The sequence below is a fragment of the Ixodes scapularis genome, unplaced genomic scaffold, assembly GCF_016920785.2.
Source record: "Ixodes scapularis isolate PalLabHiFi unplaced genomic scaffold, ASM1692078v2 PGA_scaffold2__306_contigs__length_199485367, whole genome shotgun sequence".
Classification (NCBI taxonomy): Eukaryota; Metazoa; Arthropoda; class Arachnida; order Ixodida; family Ixodidae; genus Ixodes; species Ixodes scapularis.
Genome location: NW_024609857.1, coordinates 128,919,885 through 128,937,347, shown reverse-complemented (window position 1 = coordinate 128,937,347; position 17,463 = coordinate 128,919,885). Strand labels below are relative to the sequence as shown.

The window sequence follows — 17,463 nt, the reverse complement described above, 5'->3', positions numbered from 1 at the left end:
TCGTGCGAGAGGTCGGTGAATCGGCGGCATAAGTGTTTCAACCGCTGGAATTCAGATTTTTGCATGTTAATTAGCTAGGTGAATATTACACCCCGCTTTGCAGGCATTTCAAATGGTATTTACATCGAAGGACTTTGGGCGTTTGACAAAATAGCTCGCGAACCAGACTCTTCGCATACCACTCTGCATGCGCTGGTTCGCAGATGTTTTAAAGGCCATGGGTCTGAAGGCCTTTGAAGTAGGGGTGTGCGAATACTCGAATATATGAATTCGAATCGAATAGCAAGTTCCTGAATAATTCGATTCGCGAATCGAATTCCTAGTATTCGGTCACTCGAATATTCAATACGCACGGTCGGCGCGGAGCTGACAAAAGAGACGTTTTTTCTCCCGATGTTAGCGCCGTGATGTTAGACAGGCCATGCGAGAAACAGCTCATAGTGTGCCTAGATTTGAGAGGGTTTCCAACCGTTCGATAGCCGCGTTTGAATTGCGAACTGCGATAAGGTGACGAAAAGACGAAAGCGTCAATCGGGCAGGCGTCATTGCTCTCCCGTTTGCTGGCCCTCTTTCCACGCGACCATAGGCGTGCGCACAGGGGGGGCAGGGAAGGCAGGGGGGGCGGCCGCCCCCTTTAATCATCTAGCGGGCGGGGGGTGGGGGGGGCGCAAAGTTGGCCCGATTCTTTTTCGACGGCATAAAACACCGACGCCAAAGTTCCCTCCCCCTAGTGCGCGCAACGAAAAAAAACAACCATAACAGACGCCGCGACGCAGTCAGTCATCGAACAGTTCGCGACAAAATTGCGTAGAATTTTGCTTTAGACTTTTCACAATTGGTGAAAAGTACTATATCTCCCACGTGCTACACATTTTTAGTAATCTAGTCATAAAAATATTTTTACCACCACATAACATATCCATTAGTTTGTATGTTTGTTGAGCATGACATAATGCATGCGTGTTATCTTGTTGTTTCTATTACATGTTTCTATCAATCGCCAGAAAGTAAGATTATCAACTGTACATTTGAATGCTCAGAAGAAAAAAAAATGGCATGTCATAGCGTTTATCTTCAATAATTATTAAAGATTGTAACTTGCTGTTTCTCGTATTTTTAATCTGCGGTATATCCTCGCGCTTTTAAGCGTTGCTATTACGTTGTGTATTGGGCGGCGTTTTTCGTCCTCTGCATGAACGTTGCAGACGCCATATGACAGCTTTCGCCATGTGTAGGTGCACCCATGCGTTTGCCCTGCATGTATACTATATTTTCCATACTAGCAGAGTCACGTTGAGGCAATATTTTAAAATATTCTGGGCTGTTAAAGATGGCATATGTGTCGTATGCTTTTCTGGTTTAGAAAGAATAAAAATTCTTTATATGCGCGTTGTGTCACTGACGCCTCAGCTGCGCAGGGACTGCCTTTCTTTGCGGACGTTTCACAAGAAAGTGAAACCTACTGCTTAATAATATTTTGTATATGTTACAATTCAATATTGTTCAAATAAACGTTTCATAACCATATCTCGTCTCAGCACTACAATATGAGCGTAAGGACATCAGTGGGAGTGCGTTGATAGAAAAGGGGGGGAAGGGGGGGGGGGGGGGGGGGGGGGGGGGGGGGGGGCGGGGGCGGGGGCGCTCTGGGGAAACCTCGCCCCCCCCTAATGAAAAATCCTGCGCACCGCCTATGCACGCGACAACATAACCATATGCACACTTGCAACCAATCTGCGCAGGAGCCGTCTACATGGTTTCAGTTTCGCTTCCTCCCTCTTTTAAATCTAAGCTCTCTTAAACAGGATAGATGGACGGAGGAATGGACGCATACGGCAGTTGGACGGTGACTTGTGCCACCTAACCACGTTTTATTTTTTTTCTTACTTTATATTTGATTGTTTGAGCCTGTTTACTCAGATTTAACAGCTATCCGTTTATTTATATAAAATAAAATCCCGGGTGCCCTTTTTCTTGCTTAAAATTGAGACCAAATATCGCAAAATGCCCCTTTTCTGAGATATATAAACATAAAAAAAGGACAAGTCGCGGTGTTAGGTCGTGCTTTTAACGAGAAAAAAAGGCACGCATGGCTGTAACTTTGGGTTTTTTGTGACGCTTAGGGTAGATAGAGTATGTAACGCCATAAAATTAGATCTTTAGTGCCCAACGTCCATCAGCAGCTGCTTTTCTTTTTTCCACCAGAACTTCTATACATTCAAGCTTTTGTGCGGTAGGAGATGCATATTCTGCACCAGGCGCATACTCTGCACATATAATAATCTCATTCACAGCACTCTATGAAAAATTCCTACAAGTAAAATTACTATTTGATGTTCGATTCGATATTCGGCTTGTTTTTCTTAATTCAATTCGGTATTTAATTCGATAACTACTATTCGGTATTCGCACACCCCTACTTTGAAGTGCTCATGGAACAGGGTTGTTTTACATAAATATAGCTTCTTCATGAATCAATGATATAGTTTGCACACGTATGCGGGCATGTTTTATTTTTTAGACGATGCACAATTACTGGAAATTAGTTTGTATGGTAGCAGGAAAAACGGCCGAATCGGCCCCAGTTGCCTATATGATATGTATTGAACTGCCAAAACTATGCACAGCAAGAGCACCGTAATTTGGAACGCATATACTTTTTCCTGACGTTCTTTCTGTATTCCAGCCTTGTGCATTCGGAAAGTACAACGTTTAGTTTGAATTGTCATTTCCAGGTAAAAGAGACGCTGCTGCAGCTCCCCAAAAGCTTCCTCAGCCTCCAAACTCCCTACAGCTAGACTCTCCGAGAGCAGAGAAAACTGGAAGGAAAAGCAAGCATTCGAATGGCTGTCCGGTGGAAGATGCTGCACTAGTAGCAGAAAATGTGGAACCTGTGAAGGGTTACAGCATTGTCCTGTCGTGTGTGTTCCTCTTCCTAGTCCGTGCTTTCTGAGCTGTTTTCCCCATCATGTATAACGTCAACCAACTGGCCCAGTTCTCCACCTTATTACGATGACAGTTAGCGTGAGAAAAGCTTCTGGTATTTTTTAGCTTCAGGACAATTTGATTTATCTAAATTTCAATTTTAGAGCCAGTAAAATGTAAATTGTCGAGAAGGGACTAATAGCGGGATAGACACCTTGGCTTAAGTTTGTTGTACACTACTTAAGTGATATTATAAACAAGTCCACAGATACTACCAGTGGAGTCCATTGAAATGCTATCCATATCCAGCAAAGGTCGAGTGCAAGTGTAAACAGATATAAATAAAAACAGATAAATAAATAACTAATGCTCTAGCCTGTGTTCCTTCTTTCTATATTTTGCCCCTGTACTTGGGCTGTCTCACTTGAGATTCACTCCGTTGCCCAGACTTTATTTAACATGTTGCTCGACCAGCATGCAGCTTTTCTGCTTCGGCGTATTTGCTTAAGAACAGAGATACAAAAAGAAAACACGAAATGGTATACATAACCTGCCAATTCATTGAGACCATCAGTAGCGTTGATTGTGTGAGATGTAAATCTATGCTGATACTCTCGCGATTGGGGCCATATTTCTTTATTTTCATATACCAGCTGCGATTCATGCGTTGCCTGCCCTGACAACCATGCCTGAAATGTTGGTTGAAGTTTCGCCTGCAGCTACAGGCCATACCTCAATAAAGCCACATATGAAAATTTACACTTCCTACAAGAAAACGAGCACAAAACAAATTAAATAGAAACGAGCGTGCCGACCACTAACATAGTCAAAGCCTCCAGAGGGCAAGCGGGGCAAGTCGGAGGAAAATTCTCTCATCGCTGCAACGTCACCCCGGTTCACCATAAGGGGGCACCACGCAGACTTCCCGAGGCTAATAGGTCCTATACGTTTATATACAGGTTGTCCCAAAAGATTTTTTTTTTTTATTGCAAAATGAACTAAGCATTGCCGGACGCTCATTCCCCACCCAAATGTAGTGCTAGTGGTCTGAACCAGATGCCGAAATTTCAAAACTAACCACCTCCATCTCATTCAAAAGTTATAAGGGATTTTATGAACTTTTGAATGGGGATATGGCAGCCGACAGAGCTCTCAAATACATGGAGCTAAACGGCGACAGTCGCCAAAGACAAGCCCCATTTTCTTATTGAAATTTTCAGAAAATCGCTTCAATGATGCATACTGTAAGTTAATTTTTGCGGCAAATAACACCGTAAGCTTTTTGGGGGGACACGCTGTACTTTATACATGAATTTGCGTAAAACGTAAGGCTGGAATTTGATGCCGGATCGTAACTCCGCAACACGGCGGTTTCCCATCAAATTCGGCCGATAAAGCCCATTCCGTGTCCCTTCAATCCAAATGAAACACAGAGGGAAGTGGGAGCTCCACCGCGCTCCGTCTTCAGTCGCGTAGGGACGGCGTAGGCCGAGAGTACTGACGCAGGGGCGGCCGCCAGCCGGAGGGCGCGGGTCCGTCGTGCTTGGGGGGCTCGGGCACCACCCGGAGGGGCAGCAGCCGCTCCACAAAGTGCCAGTGGCCCTGGACCTCCTCCACCTGCGTGTAGTCCGGGCTCTCGCTGGACGCCCAAACGCCTTTGTGCGCCTCGTGGTCCGGGGCCTTGTACGGCGGCTCGCTCCCCGCCAACTGCGAACGGCACACACGGAGGTCAGGCCGCGGGGAAAGGATGGCATGTGGACGACACACGAGGGCCTTAAGCCGCAGGCCCGTCGCAGACAGTCCGCAAACACTGTCTAAGGCGTGTTTGTTCCTCGTACGACGGTCCTACAAAAACTGCCTGCAGAAGTGTTCGAAGAATATGTGCATCGAACGTGCTCGAGACACGTCCACAGACACTTCGATCGTCATGTCTGCAGCAGACACTGCGTCTGACGCAAAAGCAGTGTGACTATGTCTTAAGCGTAGGAGAAATGTTTTCAATTTCCTAAGTGTGTGGGGGGGGAGGCTCCCCCTTTCTCTCCTCCCTACATTTTCCTTTCTTTCTCAAGTACAAAATGTCCATTGAAAAAAAATTCCTTTTTTTAGATAATCTAATAAGGCAGACAAGCTGGTTAGAATTAAACGTTTCTAAACCCAAGAAGGAGGTTACAAAGAGGGAACAAACGCACCTTTTTGTAGCCTCAGTCTTGGGTTTAGAAACATTTATCCTTTTTTTGCTTGCAAGAATTAACTTTTCATTGGCGGATGCTGTCTTCACCCAAATGTACCACTGGCGGTTCGAACCAGACGCTTGCCCGACTCAAAACGTTATAAGCGATTTTCTCAAATTTTCAATGGGAAAACGGCGGCCAACAAAACCCACCAGTACAGGTTTTTTTTTCACAACAAAAATAAACTATGCATGGCCGAACGCTCATTCTCTCCCGAAGGGTAGTGATAGAGGGCCGAACTAGATGCCAAAGTTTCGGCACGAACCGACATTTTATTTGAAAGTTGTAAGTGATTTCCTGAAAATTTCAATAAGAAAATGGAGCCCATTTTCCCAGTTTTCGGTTTCTGGCGCCATAGAGCACCACATATTCGAGAGCTCCGTCGACCACTATTCTCCCATTGACATTTTCACGAAATAAGTTGTAACTTTTGAATAAAATATCGGTTTGCACTGAAACTTTGGCATCTGGTTCGAATTTCTAGGGCTAAACTTGGGCGGAGAATGAGCGTTCAGCGACGCATAGTTTATTTTTGCGGTGAAAAAAAACTTGTACATTTTTTTCGGGCACACCCTGTACATGGGGGGCTGAATGTTGCAAGCTACCAGGAACAAAGCCCTTTTCCCCATAGGACGTTTCGGAAAACAATGCAACTTTTAATAAGGTAATTGTTTGTTCTGAAAATCTTGCCATCCGGTTCAAACAACTAGCCCTACATTTGAGCAAAGACTGAGCGTTTGGCGATGCATAGTTTACTTTTGCAATGAAAAAAAATAAATAAAAAATAGTCATGGATGAAGAAAGAATAAAACAATTAAAACAGGGACAACACAACCACATCTTTCAAGATGTGGTTGTGTTGTCCCTGTTTTAATTGTTTTATTCTTCCTTCATCCATGACTTAAACAAACACACTCTTCTCCCAAGCATAAAAAATAGAGCTGCGAAAACGCTGATGATTTTATTATCACTCGCTTTTTTTGTGGCACTGCATGCCTGCTGCACAAGGGGGTCACTTAAGCACACCTGGCACCCCCCCGCTTCCCTGATGCTTCGGGTAGTCCTAAATTTGGGTGATTTACAGGTTTTTGATGATGTTAAGCAAGTGTTTTGTTAGAACCATATATTTATTTCCCCAAAAGTACAGTTTAGGTAATTATTTTGCTATTTAGTATGTTAGTTAACAATCCCTGACATTGGCAATCCCCAACATTTGGGGGGGTGGGGGCTCTGCCCCTTTTGGAAATACCTGGGGGGGGGGGGGGAGGCTATATTGGACACCTATATTGGCGAGGAATGCTAAGTATGGTGAAGTTCCATAGCGATCTTGGTGCAACTGGTTTAGAAAGACTTTTTAGAGCGCAGCTCTTAGGGGCCCGTTTCCGGCTTGAGCGGCGTCGGCGTCGCCATCGGCGTAACCGCGCGGTGCATTATGGGAAATGTCCCATAATGCACCCCGCGATCCCCCCACCGGGGTCACGTGACCTCGTGAGGGGCACGTCACCCCCCCCCCCCCCCCCAAGGTCATGTGACCCCCCCGAAGTCACGTGACTACCCTGAGGTCACGTGACCTCGAGGGGGGTCACGTGACCCCCGCCGATGTCGCGTGACCCCCGATGACGTCATCGTCACTGATGACGTCACCGGCATCCACATCGTCATCGTCATCATCACTGATGACGTCACCGGCATCCACATCGTCATCGTCATCATCACTGATGACGTCACCGGCATCCGCATCATCACTGATGACGTTACCGACATCCGCATCGTCATCGTCACTGATGACGTCATCAGTGACGTCACTGATGTCGTCACCGGCATCCGCATCGTCATCATCACTGATGACGTCACCGACATTCACATCGTCATCGTCATCATCACTGGTGAAGTCATCAGTGACGTCACTAATGACGTCATCAGTATCCGCATCGTCATCGTCACTGATGACGTCATCAGTGACGTCAGTGATGACATCTTCGGCATTAGGGGGGGGGGGGGGGTCACGTGACCCACGTGACCCCCCCTGGTTAGTTGAACCCCCCCCCCCCCCCCACTACCCTTCCCTCCTCCTCCTCAAGAGCTGCGCTCTAATTCGGCGTTACATGGAGTTGTAAGCGGCTTTCACTTTTTGAAGCTTCGAAGATTGGAAAAGACCAAATGGCAATTGCCATGGCACCAGAGACTTATCGGCCAATCGTTACTATCAGTTTGTGTCCTGCTAGCAGCAGGGAAGGCAGTGGCACTACTTTCCCAGGATCCGATGACTTTAGCCCATCCAGCCCAGCCTCAGCATCTAAGTGCAGTTTTGAAATGCCGCCACCACATGCAACAAAATTTGCAGAAGGGTTTATTGGATATTCATAACTTTCGAGTAATTAACTTTTTTAATTTGTAAATTTAAAGCTATGGTCTTGATTAGAAACCTTCTGGGTATCACTAAAAATAGCAAAACCAACTTTCTAGAATGCAGTTTATCTCTACGGACCGAAAAACCGGGTGTGATTCTCTCATGCGGACCCGGTGGAATAGCTACACTTGAAAAAGTCCATGCCACACTGGTCCAAACATAGTGGATGCACCAGGATGTGGTCTTCCATCTTTATGGTCTCTTCTTAAGGACTTTGGTTGCAGGATTAATCGTCTGTATGAAATGATTGGAGTTTGGAAGGTTCAGCCTCATTTTAAAGGGATACTTCAATGAAATCTGAAATATTCCCGTCGTGTTCAAAAATAGGTTGAATATGATCCACAATATCCGTAAACGACAATCACACGTTGGTATTTTGAGCCTGGTGGCTGTATTTTTTGTTATAAACGGCCCACTCTGGCAAGCGCTCGGAGGAGGCCCAGCGGAGACCACGTGACATCCAATGCAATCGTGACGTAGGTTGTCTCAGGACGAGCAAAGCTACGGCGAGGCTGACGTCGAGAGGATGGCCTAGTTGTTCCAGCCACCGAAGCGGCTGCTTTTGTACGAATTTTGAATGACGGGTTAATCTTCTATAATCTTGTAGGGGGACAATAGCGACTTCTGCGACACACAAGAGGCATTCTCGGGAAGAGGGGAGTTCCTCCTTCCCGAGAAGAAGAAGCCAACTGGGCGTAAGACGTGTCTTTTCGATCGTCCGAAAGCCAACCGGACCAGTGGCACAGACCATGTCTTCGATAGACATGGTGCTCAGGCTGCTCAGTTACAAGCTGGACCGCAAGGTGAAAGACTCCAAGGCCCGCTTTCGTAAAGACCGCCGCTCGGCCAACACTGGCGCCAACCCCTGGAGCCCGCCCGCGGGGGTGATGGATTCCCTGCGTCGCCGGTAATTCGGCCGGCTACTAAGCAAGTCGGACACGCGAGGAGCCCACTCCAGGTGCTCGAGACCGGCCTGCTAGAAGTAAGCAGCCAATGGCAGCACCGCGAAGACCACAACCGCGAAGAATGCTGTTAGGCCTAACACACATATCCTAATCATCAGCACTTCCATCTTGTATTTTACATCATCACATAATCCCCTTCACTAGACGCGGCACCGCGGGCCTCCTTGGTACGGGCTGTTGCCTTTCTGCGGTGCCACGGCTTTCCTGAGCAAATAAAGATTATTATTATTATTATTATTATTATTATTATTATTATTCCCCTTTTCTCTCGTCGTGGCCGGAGGCGAGACAACCTCCGTCACTAGCTGTCAAGGTTCCTAGACGGGCATTACAAACGAGGCGTTAGCGACATCCACCAGGTGCTCTTTGCTAATCGCTTAATTTGTTTTAAAATTCCTTTTCGTGACTTTTTTTAACAAGATATTGGTATGTTCGATGTCATGCTGCTCCTTTGAACACATATAGACCAAAATGAGCGCCGAAATTTAGTTGTAGTATCCCTTTAAAGGGATCCGGTCAAAATGGTCCCGGACAAAATGGTCCCAACTGCCAACCTGGACAAAATGGTCCCAGCATGGCATTATTTTTTTTATGTTTGCAGGTTTTTATATTTTCTACTCTTGATAAATATTAAAGACTTAGAAAATAGTTTGGGAAATACTCGTGAAACACAACGCTAATCCTTTTTTAACTAAATTGCAGTCAAGGGGCCAATGCGCAATTAATCAATACTTATATCCAATGAAAAACGGCACGAAAAAAATGTGGAACAAGCACAAGGGATACAGAGACACATCGTTGGCATAGTCAAATAATAAACGGCTCTATATCCCCCCTTGTAGGCCCTCATTTTTCGCGCTTCTTTTTTTCCCCATAGGAGGAACTACTAAACCCCGTGGTTGCAGCTGCGGAAGCCACCACCGGAACATCACTAAATCCCGGTCTTGTCATCGCCGATTTCGAGAGACTTGCTATGAACTCTGCACGTGCTGTGTTCGGAGAAGACGTGACCACAAGAGGATGCTATTTTCATTTTCGTCAAAGCACATGGCGAAAAATTCAAGAGCTGTCTCTAGTGTCCCTTTACAAGGAGAGCGACGTCTTTCGCCTGTTTGTTGGCATGATGAATGGACTGGTATTCCTCCCTTTGGACAACATCGCTCGTGGCATTGAGTTTTTGCGGAATACAGCTCCTCCAGAAGCGGGAGATTTGCTTGATACGAACTTCGACAGTACCTATGTCACCGGTATGTTTCGCGGAGTTCCCACAAGGAATGGAACGGTGAGACTCCGAAGATGTGCACCTAAATTTCCTCCGAGGATTTGGAACATGCACGTTGCAACGATGACCGGTGACCACAGGACTAACAACCTCGCCGAAGCCTGGAACAGTAACTTTTCAAGCATGGTTGCGCACTGCCATCCCACCATTTGGAGGGCGATCGACGCTCTGCAGTCTCAACAATCCTCTGTCACTACGGTTATGACATAGGAAATGGTCAGACATCCACCAAACAAGAGGACAAAAAGAATCTACAAAGAGATGCAGCAGCGGCTTGTAACTCTCTGCACACAGTATGTGCAAGGGCTCCGTCCCTTGAACGACTTTTTGAGGGGTGTGGGCCATATCAATACATTTTTGTATTAAGCCTCCACTTCAGCAGCGTCGACTTATGTCTCTTAAAGACCGACCAACGAACCCATTTTCCGCAAGGTAGGAAAATGGCCCTCGCGCCCTCCTCTTTTCACCCTCTCCCAAAAATCACGTGACGGCAGGGCTCGTTTTGTGTCGGCTTTTTCTGTAGGGATAATCCTCAAAAACCGCGAAATGAGCGGCTAGCTGCGAGCGCAACAACGACCTTGAGACGTCCGGGTGTCTTCCCTCGTTTTCGCAGACACGCTCAATCCGCGAGATTGAGGAAGCCAGCGCGACCGATTGAGGAAGCCAGCGCGACCGAACGCTTTTTCCCATGAGCTGCAGGTCCGAGGCCGCTCGGTCGGTGGAGATCGAGGGGTCTTGGTATGCTGTGTTCGTTCCAGCAGCCGCTTTCTGGCATCGCGCGGCTGCTGGAACCATTCCCGTGTCTGCACAAGGATTGGCTTGCGCAATAAAGGGTTCAGGTCGTTGATAATACTTTTATTTTCTAAACTTATAAATCAAGTGGCTTTCCCTAATCTCTTTATTACTGTTTGAAACATATCTCCTCTCATAGGTTGTTCATCCCATTCTGGACTCTTTTGCGTATTTATTCGTCCTTACCTCTGCTTGATGACTGTGTGATAACTTGATAAAGACCTTTAAATATTAGCGCGGGCTTGCGCGATCAACACTGTCCCGGATTTACCCGAAATCGGAAAGATTGGCGTCAGGAGGAGTTGAAGAAGCAAACCGAAAATCTTGCTTCTAATGAAGACGGCACAATCGTAAGATAGGCCTTTGCTTCACTTGGCTCCACAACACCCCATCGTTAGCACTATCGCAACTTCTCAGTAACATAGCTGTATACCACATTTTACTCATGGTTACTATAGATGTGGCCCCATAGGCTTTCCCGTTATGACCGAGTCGACTTTTTAACGACCGGCGACTCTCCTGAGTGAGAATAAATATTATCACCTTCCTACAACATCCACCCCTTTCTCCCCCCTCCCTTTCCCCAAGTTGGGGAGATATCAGGCCACTCCAGGGAAGCAGCCTGCAGACTGCGCTTTTCGACTGCTCATTCTCAACATATTCCAACGTGGAAGTAAACACATCGCATGAACGACGCCCAGTTGATTTGCAACCTAAACAATGTGGCTGTATACTGTTGGGACACAATCAATTTCATCATCAATCATTATTTGTTACGATTTCATGGTGAAAGTGTGTTCGTCGTGATGCCACAAAAGTGATCGATTCAAAGTTTTGCTGAAATACTCGCTCCTGTGACGCTCTAGTGCGTAAGGTCAAAGCACCCGAGGCAGTGCGTAATACTTTTCAACTGTCGTTGACGATAAAACATTTGTGGGAAGTGCGCAAAAATTGTTTACGCACTTTCCACAAAATTGTTAAGATCAGCTTGCGAAAACCGTTGCTTCCCCCCCCCCCCTCTCTCTCTCTTTCTTTTTTTTCGCGCCACTACAAAAAATAGCGGCCGAGCAACGAAATTCTATCAAAACCTCGCTTCTTAGAGAAAGGACACCAGGCTATAGGGTACTGAATCTGCCATGGAGTTTGTAGAAATAAAGGGCGACCATTGAATCTAGCCTTCTGCACATCATGCCCGGGATATTTCCATTTTCCTTCCACGCGATTAGAAGGCAAGACGCTGGGGGAATTTATGTGCACTAACATGCTGCTTCTAAAAGAAAGTACCAGATTTCTTGTGCATGTCAATCTACAAGTAAATAGTTTAATCAATGTGCACAAACATTCGCGGCCTGGAGGATCACATGGAAGCATGGCGGAAAGCAGCTTGCTGGAAATATGTCTCTATTGCATTGCACTGGTGTGAAAAATTATTACGTATTTTTGTTTTATTTCTGTGCGAAAATAAAAACAGCGTTTAGAAACCGAACACTGTGTTTCGAGGTGCGCCGAAAGGACATAGAAAACCGGGACAACCTGAACAATACGAGGCGCCTTGCGTCACTCAGCTTTTCCTGGTTTCTTGTTTTTCCGGAGCCTTTCAAAAGGGGATGAAAAATTATGAACCGATTGACCCGACTTGCCACATTAGAGCAGTTCATTTTCATTACGACAGGCTCTCTTAGAGCGTCCTGCATAGTTCAGCTTGTACTGGTCCGTTTTTATTTTCGGTTCTTTTCAAAAAGTGAGCTCTAAGCTACTGGACCAACCTACAACATTCAAAATTTACGGAAGCGGAGAAGTGGTTGGGAGGGCCAAGCGGGCAAGGGTTGCAAGCCCCTCGAACCACCGTCCGTTACCTTTGCTTAGCGGCTGGGCTTTGCGAGCAGAATGCGAGCTTGCTCGAGTAACTTGGATCCGTTCAGAAGATAATCCCCTCTAAACGACAATCTCCGCCGCCTGGGGAGAACGTAAGTGGGCGAACGAGACGCCTCTGGGTTTTGCGTCACGCTTGCATTTCAAGGGTCAGACTTACTGGTTCCCGACACCAGCACGATTGACGGCTCCGCCCGCGTCTTTGATTGTATATTCATACGGAGAAGGAGAAGAGCGCGACGGCCCGCGGCCGTAGTGCGTTAATTCTGGCTCGCACTCTGGCGGGCAATCAGATTAAAAAACTACCGCTGAGAACCATCCCGTGTGCATACTCGAAAACATGATAAGCATCGAATGGGAGTGAACGTAAACGTATAATGATCCCATACAAAGTTTCGCTTGATTCCTAAACGAATAATGCCATAGCCAAGTACACCTTCACATCAAATTGTTAGACAGAATTGAAGAGGAGATTGTGTGTTTCTTGAAAAAGATTTCGGCCCCCTTCTATCCAGTCCGCTTTTCTATAGGCCCCATATAACGTGGGCAATCTTTCCTTTTGTTGCATTTCCACTTCTCCGCTTCCGCAGTTAATGAATGTGGTAGTTAGGTCCAGTGGCTTAGAGCCCACGTTTTGAAAGGAACCGAAAATAAAAACGGACCAGTACAAGCTGGACTATGCAAGACGCTTGAAGACAGCCTGTCGCAATGGAAATGAACTGCTCTAATGTGGTAAGTCGGGTCAGTTCATAATTTTCATCTCCTTTTGAAAGGCTCCGAACAAACAAGGAACCAGGACAAGCTCTAGTTGTCCCGGTTTTTTATGTCCTTTCGGCGCTCCTCAAAAAGGACAGGGTTCGATTTCTAAACGCTGTTTTTATTTTGGCACGGAAATAAGACAAACATACGTAATAATTCTTCACACCAGTGCAATGCAACAGAGACTTCTATCTTCAGCAAGCTGCTTTCCGCCATGCTTTCATGTCATCCTTCAGGCCGCGAATGTTTGTGCACAGTGATTAAAATATTTACATCTAAATTGACATGCACTATAAATCTGGTAATTTCTTTTAGAAGCAGCATGTTAGTGCACATGAATTCTCCCAGCGTCTTGCCTTCGAATCGCGTGAATGGAAAATGGAAATATCCCGGGCATGATTTGTGCAGAAGGGTAGGTTCAATGGTCGCCTACTATTTCTACAAACTCCCTGGCAGATTCACTACCATATAGCCTACTATCCTTTCTCCAAGAAGCGAGGTTTTGATGGAATTTTGTTGCTCGGCCGCTATCTTTTGTAGTGGCGCGAAAAAAAAAAAAAAAGAGAGAGAGAGAGAGAGAGGAAAGCAACGGTTTTCGCGAGCTGATTTTTTTTATTATTTTTTTTTTTTAGCCATTGCGATATTTTGTTGTCTTTCGGTATGCTTTATGGTGTAAACAATTTTACGCACTTCCCACAAATATTTCATCGTCAACGACAGTTTTAAAGTATTACGCACTGCCTCGGGTGCGTTGACCTTGCGCACTAGAGCGTCATATATGAGCGCGTATTTCCGCAAAATAAATACGAGGACCTATTTCTACCTTTGAATCGACCACTTTTGTGGCATCACGACGAACACACTTTCACCATGAAGTCGTAAAAAAAATGATTGATGATGAAATTGATTGGGCCCCAACAGTAGAGCCACATTATTTAGGTTGCCAATAAACTGGGCGTCGTTCATGCAATGTGTTTACTTCCACGTTCGAATATGTTGAGAATGAGTAGCCGAAAAGCGCAGTCTGCAGGCTGCTTCCTGGAGTGGCCTGATATTTCCCCAACTCGGGAAAGGGAGGGGAGGGGGGGAGGGGGTGAGAAAGGTGCGGATGTTGTGGGAAGGTGAAAATTTTTATTCTCACTCAGGAGAGTCACCGGTCGTTAAAAAGTCGACTCGCAGATACCGGGAAAGCCTGTGGGGCCACATCTATAGTAACCATCAGTAAAATGTGGTATACAGCTATGTCACTGAGAAGTTGCGATAGTGCAAACGATGGGGCTCTGTGGAGGCAAGTGAAGCATAGACCGATCGTACGATTGTGCCGTCTTCATTAGAAGCAAGAATTACGGTTTGCTTCTTCAATCCCTCCTGACGCCAATCTTTCCAATTTTGAATAAATCCGGGACAGCGTTGATCGCGCCAGCCCGCGCCAATATTTAAAGGTCTTTATCAAGTTATAAAACAGTCATCAAGTAGAGGTAAGGACGAATAAATACGTAAAAGAGTCCAAAATGGGAGGAACAACATATGAGAGGAGATGTGTTTCAAACAGTAATGAAGAGATTAGGGAAAGCCACTTGATTTATAAGTTTCGGAAATAAATGTATTATCGACGACCTGAACCCTTTATTGCGCAAGCCAATCCTTGTGCAGAGACGGGAATGGTTCCAGCAGCCGCGCGATGCCAGAAAGCGGCTGCTGGAACGAACACAGCATACCAAGACCCCTCGATCTCCACCGACCGAGCGGCCTCAGACCTGCAGCTCATGGGAAAAAGCGTTCGGTCGCGCTGGCTTCCTCAATCTCGCGGATTGAGCGTGCCGTCGTCAACGAGGGAAGACACCTGGACGTCTCAAGGTCGTTGTTGCGCTCGCAGCTAGCCGCTCATTTCGCGGTTTTTGAGGATTATCCCTACAGAAAAAGCCGACACAAAACGAGCCCCTGCCGTCACGTGATTTTTGGGAGAGGGTGAAAAGAGGAGGGCGCGAGGGCCATTTTCCTACCTTGCGGAAGATGGTTTCGTTGGTCGGTCTTTAAGTGGTCCATGTAATAAATACGCTCATAGTTGCGGAATCATTTTTTGATTTCTTTAACATACATTGTTCAGACAGAGCGATGTTGTTTCTGAAAAACGGAACACGGTGGTACGACAGGTTCATTTCAGAAAACCACGTCAAGAACCTGTAGTATGTGCATGATAAGTTTTCATTCCGGATATGGTTTTGAAGCTCGATAGCGCTAATTTGAAAACAGGTTCTGGCGATAGAAATAATTTATTACACACGTGGAATGTATCGGTAGAAATCAAGAACCTTTGAGAAATAGGGCTATATGGTATAGATAGAAGGGATTAAAAATGTGTTTCAAATGATTATAATGAAAACGTTATTATTAACATTGAACGTGCCTCAAAATAAATTTCGAAGTACCAAACCATTTTGTCCTATTAAGAGCTCTCAAAGTATTGATAAATCCCCTGGGACCATTTTGTCCGGGACCATTTTGACTGGGACCATTCGGACCGGGACTATTTTGTCTTACACCCCATTTTAAAGTATACCCTTACCATATACTTTTCCTGACCCTATTGCTTTTTGCGTTCTGTTTTGTGCTTTAGCGTCACGAGCTGCATGTGGGAGTCGCGTACATTTTCTTGGGAACTTTTCGAAGTGTTTATTGTTTCATGAAAAAGAAACGGGGGGGGGGGGGGGGGGGGGGGGGGATACACTACCTACTGCTACTTTACTTTAAAAACAAAAACACGCAATTTGCTTTAAAAAAAAATTACGATACAGGTTTTGCTGATCACCTAACGCCCGACTCTCCACAACCTTCGCTTATTTCCTCTGTCTTTGCCTTTTGCTGAGGAAGTCGTGTTCTGTAGAACTTCGCGCGAGAGCGAGAGGTGTGTGTGGGCACCGAGAGAATGAGAACTATGGGTGGTTTGGCCAGTTTAGCTGCGGAAAGTGCGCACGAGATACTTGCGCATTTCAGGCGCCAGCGGTCGAGCGGCGGTACGACTAGAGAAGCATCGAAAAAAGACGCGGGAACTTACCCGGGAGATATACAAAGCTGGGCAGTTTGTCGTCAAAACACGGGTAAGTCGGGTCAATCGCTGCAGAGGCATGTTTACATTGCACATGTGCACTTCACGTGGCCACCCCCGAGTCCTCACGGACAATTTGGTTGGATTGGATTGTAAGGATCGGATTGGATTGGGTTGGATTCTAAGGCTTTCGCTTTCCCCTTTGTGTCGGAGTGGAGAGGAGGTGATTTCTTTTGTTGATTTGAGCACTTTAAGGTCTATCCACACGACGGACCGGGCCGCGGACCGATTGATCACGTGATGCGCGGCCCGCGGGCCGCCCGGCTGCAATGAGCATCCACACGGCGGACCAAAAAAGCAGACGACAGAATGAACAGGCCGGTCTAACCCTCGACCTCACAGCTCCGCCCAGCGCATGCAACGAGCTGCTTTGAGGCTATTTGTAAAGAACCAAGATGGAGGTTGAACGAAAGAGACTTTTGGCCGTGGTGGCCCTGGCGTTGAGTATTGAGGACGAGGAGGACTGAAGTGAACCGAAAAGGGCATGCATCTATTGTCTTACAGAGCGTGGAATTGCTCCACGAGCGCGATGAAGTAAAAAGTTGCATCGTCGCACCATGCCGCCATCGTCGCACAACAAAAGGTTCGTCTTCGTCTTCTACAGTTGGCGCCAAAAGAACACGACTTTGGATTTGAATTCCAATCTAAACAACAAAAGTCAGCTTGTTGCCAGACTTAGCACTTCAATTATACTAAAAACGCCGCGGTCCGCCGCCAAGATCCGGGCGAGAAAAGCGCTTGGCATTTCTCACAAGCGCGGGCCGCGGACTGCCGGCGGACCTCGAAAAGCGGTGACGTATGATCACGTGATGCGCGGTCCGCGGACCAAAACAGCAATTTGGTCCGTCGTGTGGATACACCTTTAGCAACTTTAGGCTTTCTCAACAACCGATGACGAGCGAGCCACCAACGTTAGGAATAAAAGGGGGTCACCGCGTCAGCGTCTCGTTGGAAGTTTTGGCAGGTTTGTCGGTTTTGTCGTTCGGGAATCGGACGCACTGGAACTTTACTCTTCAGTGGACACTGGGTGGTGACTGGTTCAGCCGACTTGGATGGTTCAGCCTACTTCAGCCGTCGAGGCCGGTGACGTTTTCGTCATCGCTTCGTCATGACGAGAAGGC

At 46.5% G+C, this 17,463-nt stretch overlaps 1 protein-coding gene across 1 annotated transcript in view; it reads right to left on the bottom strand.

The window, feature by feature from the left end:
- LOC8038814 (dipeptidyl peptidase 3) overlaps nucleotides 1–16,455 on the bottom strand; it is a 103,240-nt gene extending 86,785 nt beyond the window's left edge. Inside the window, exons 1-2 of the mRNA XM_040500182.2 lie at nucleotides 16,292–16,455; nucleotides 4,428–4,632 (exon numbers count right to left, since the gene is read on the bottom strand). Of these exons, the coding sequence (XP_040356116.2) occupies nucleotides 4,428–4,632; nucleotides 16,292–16,378 (292 nt within the window). The 5' untranslated portion in view covers nucleotides 16,379–16,455. The remainder of the gene's footprint in view (nucleotides 1–4,427; nucleotides 4,633–16,291) is intronic.
- Between the last annotated feature and the right edge of the window lie 1,008 nt (nucleotides 16,456–17,463).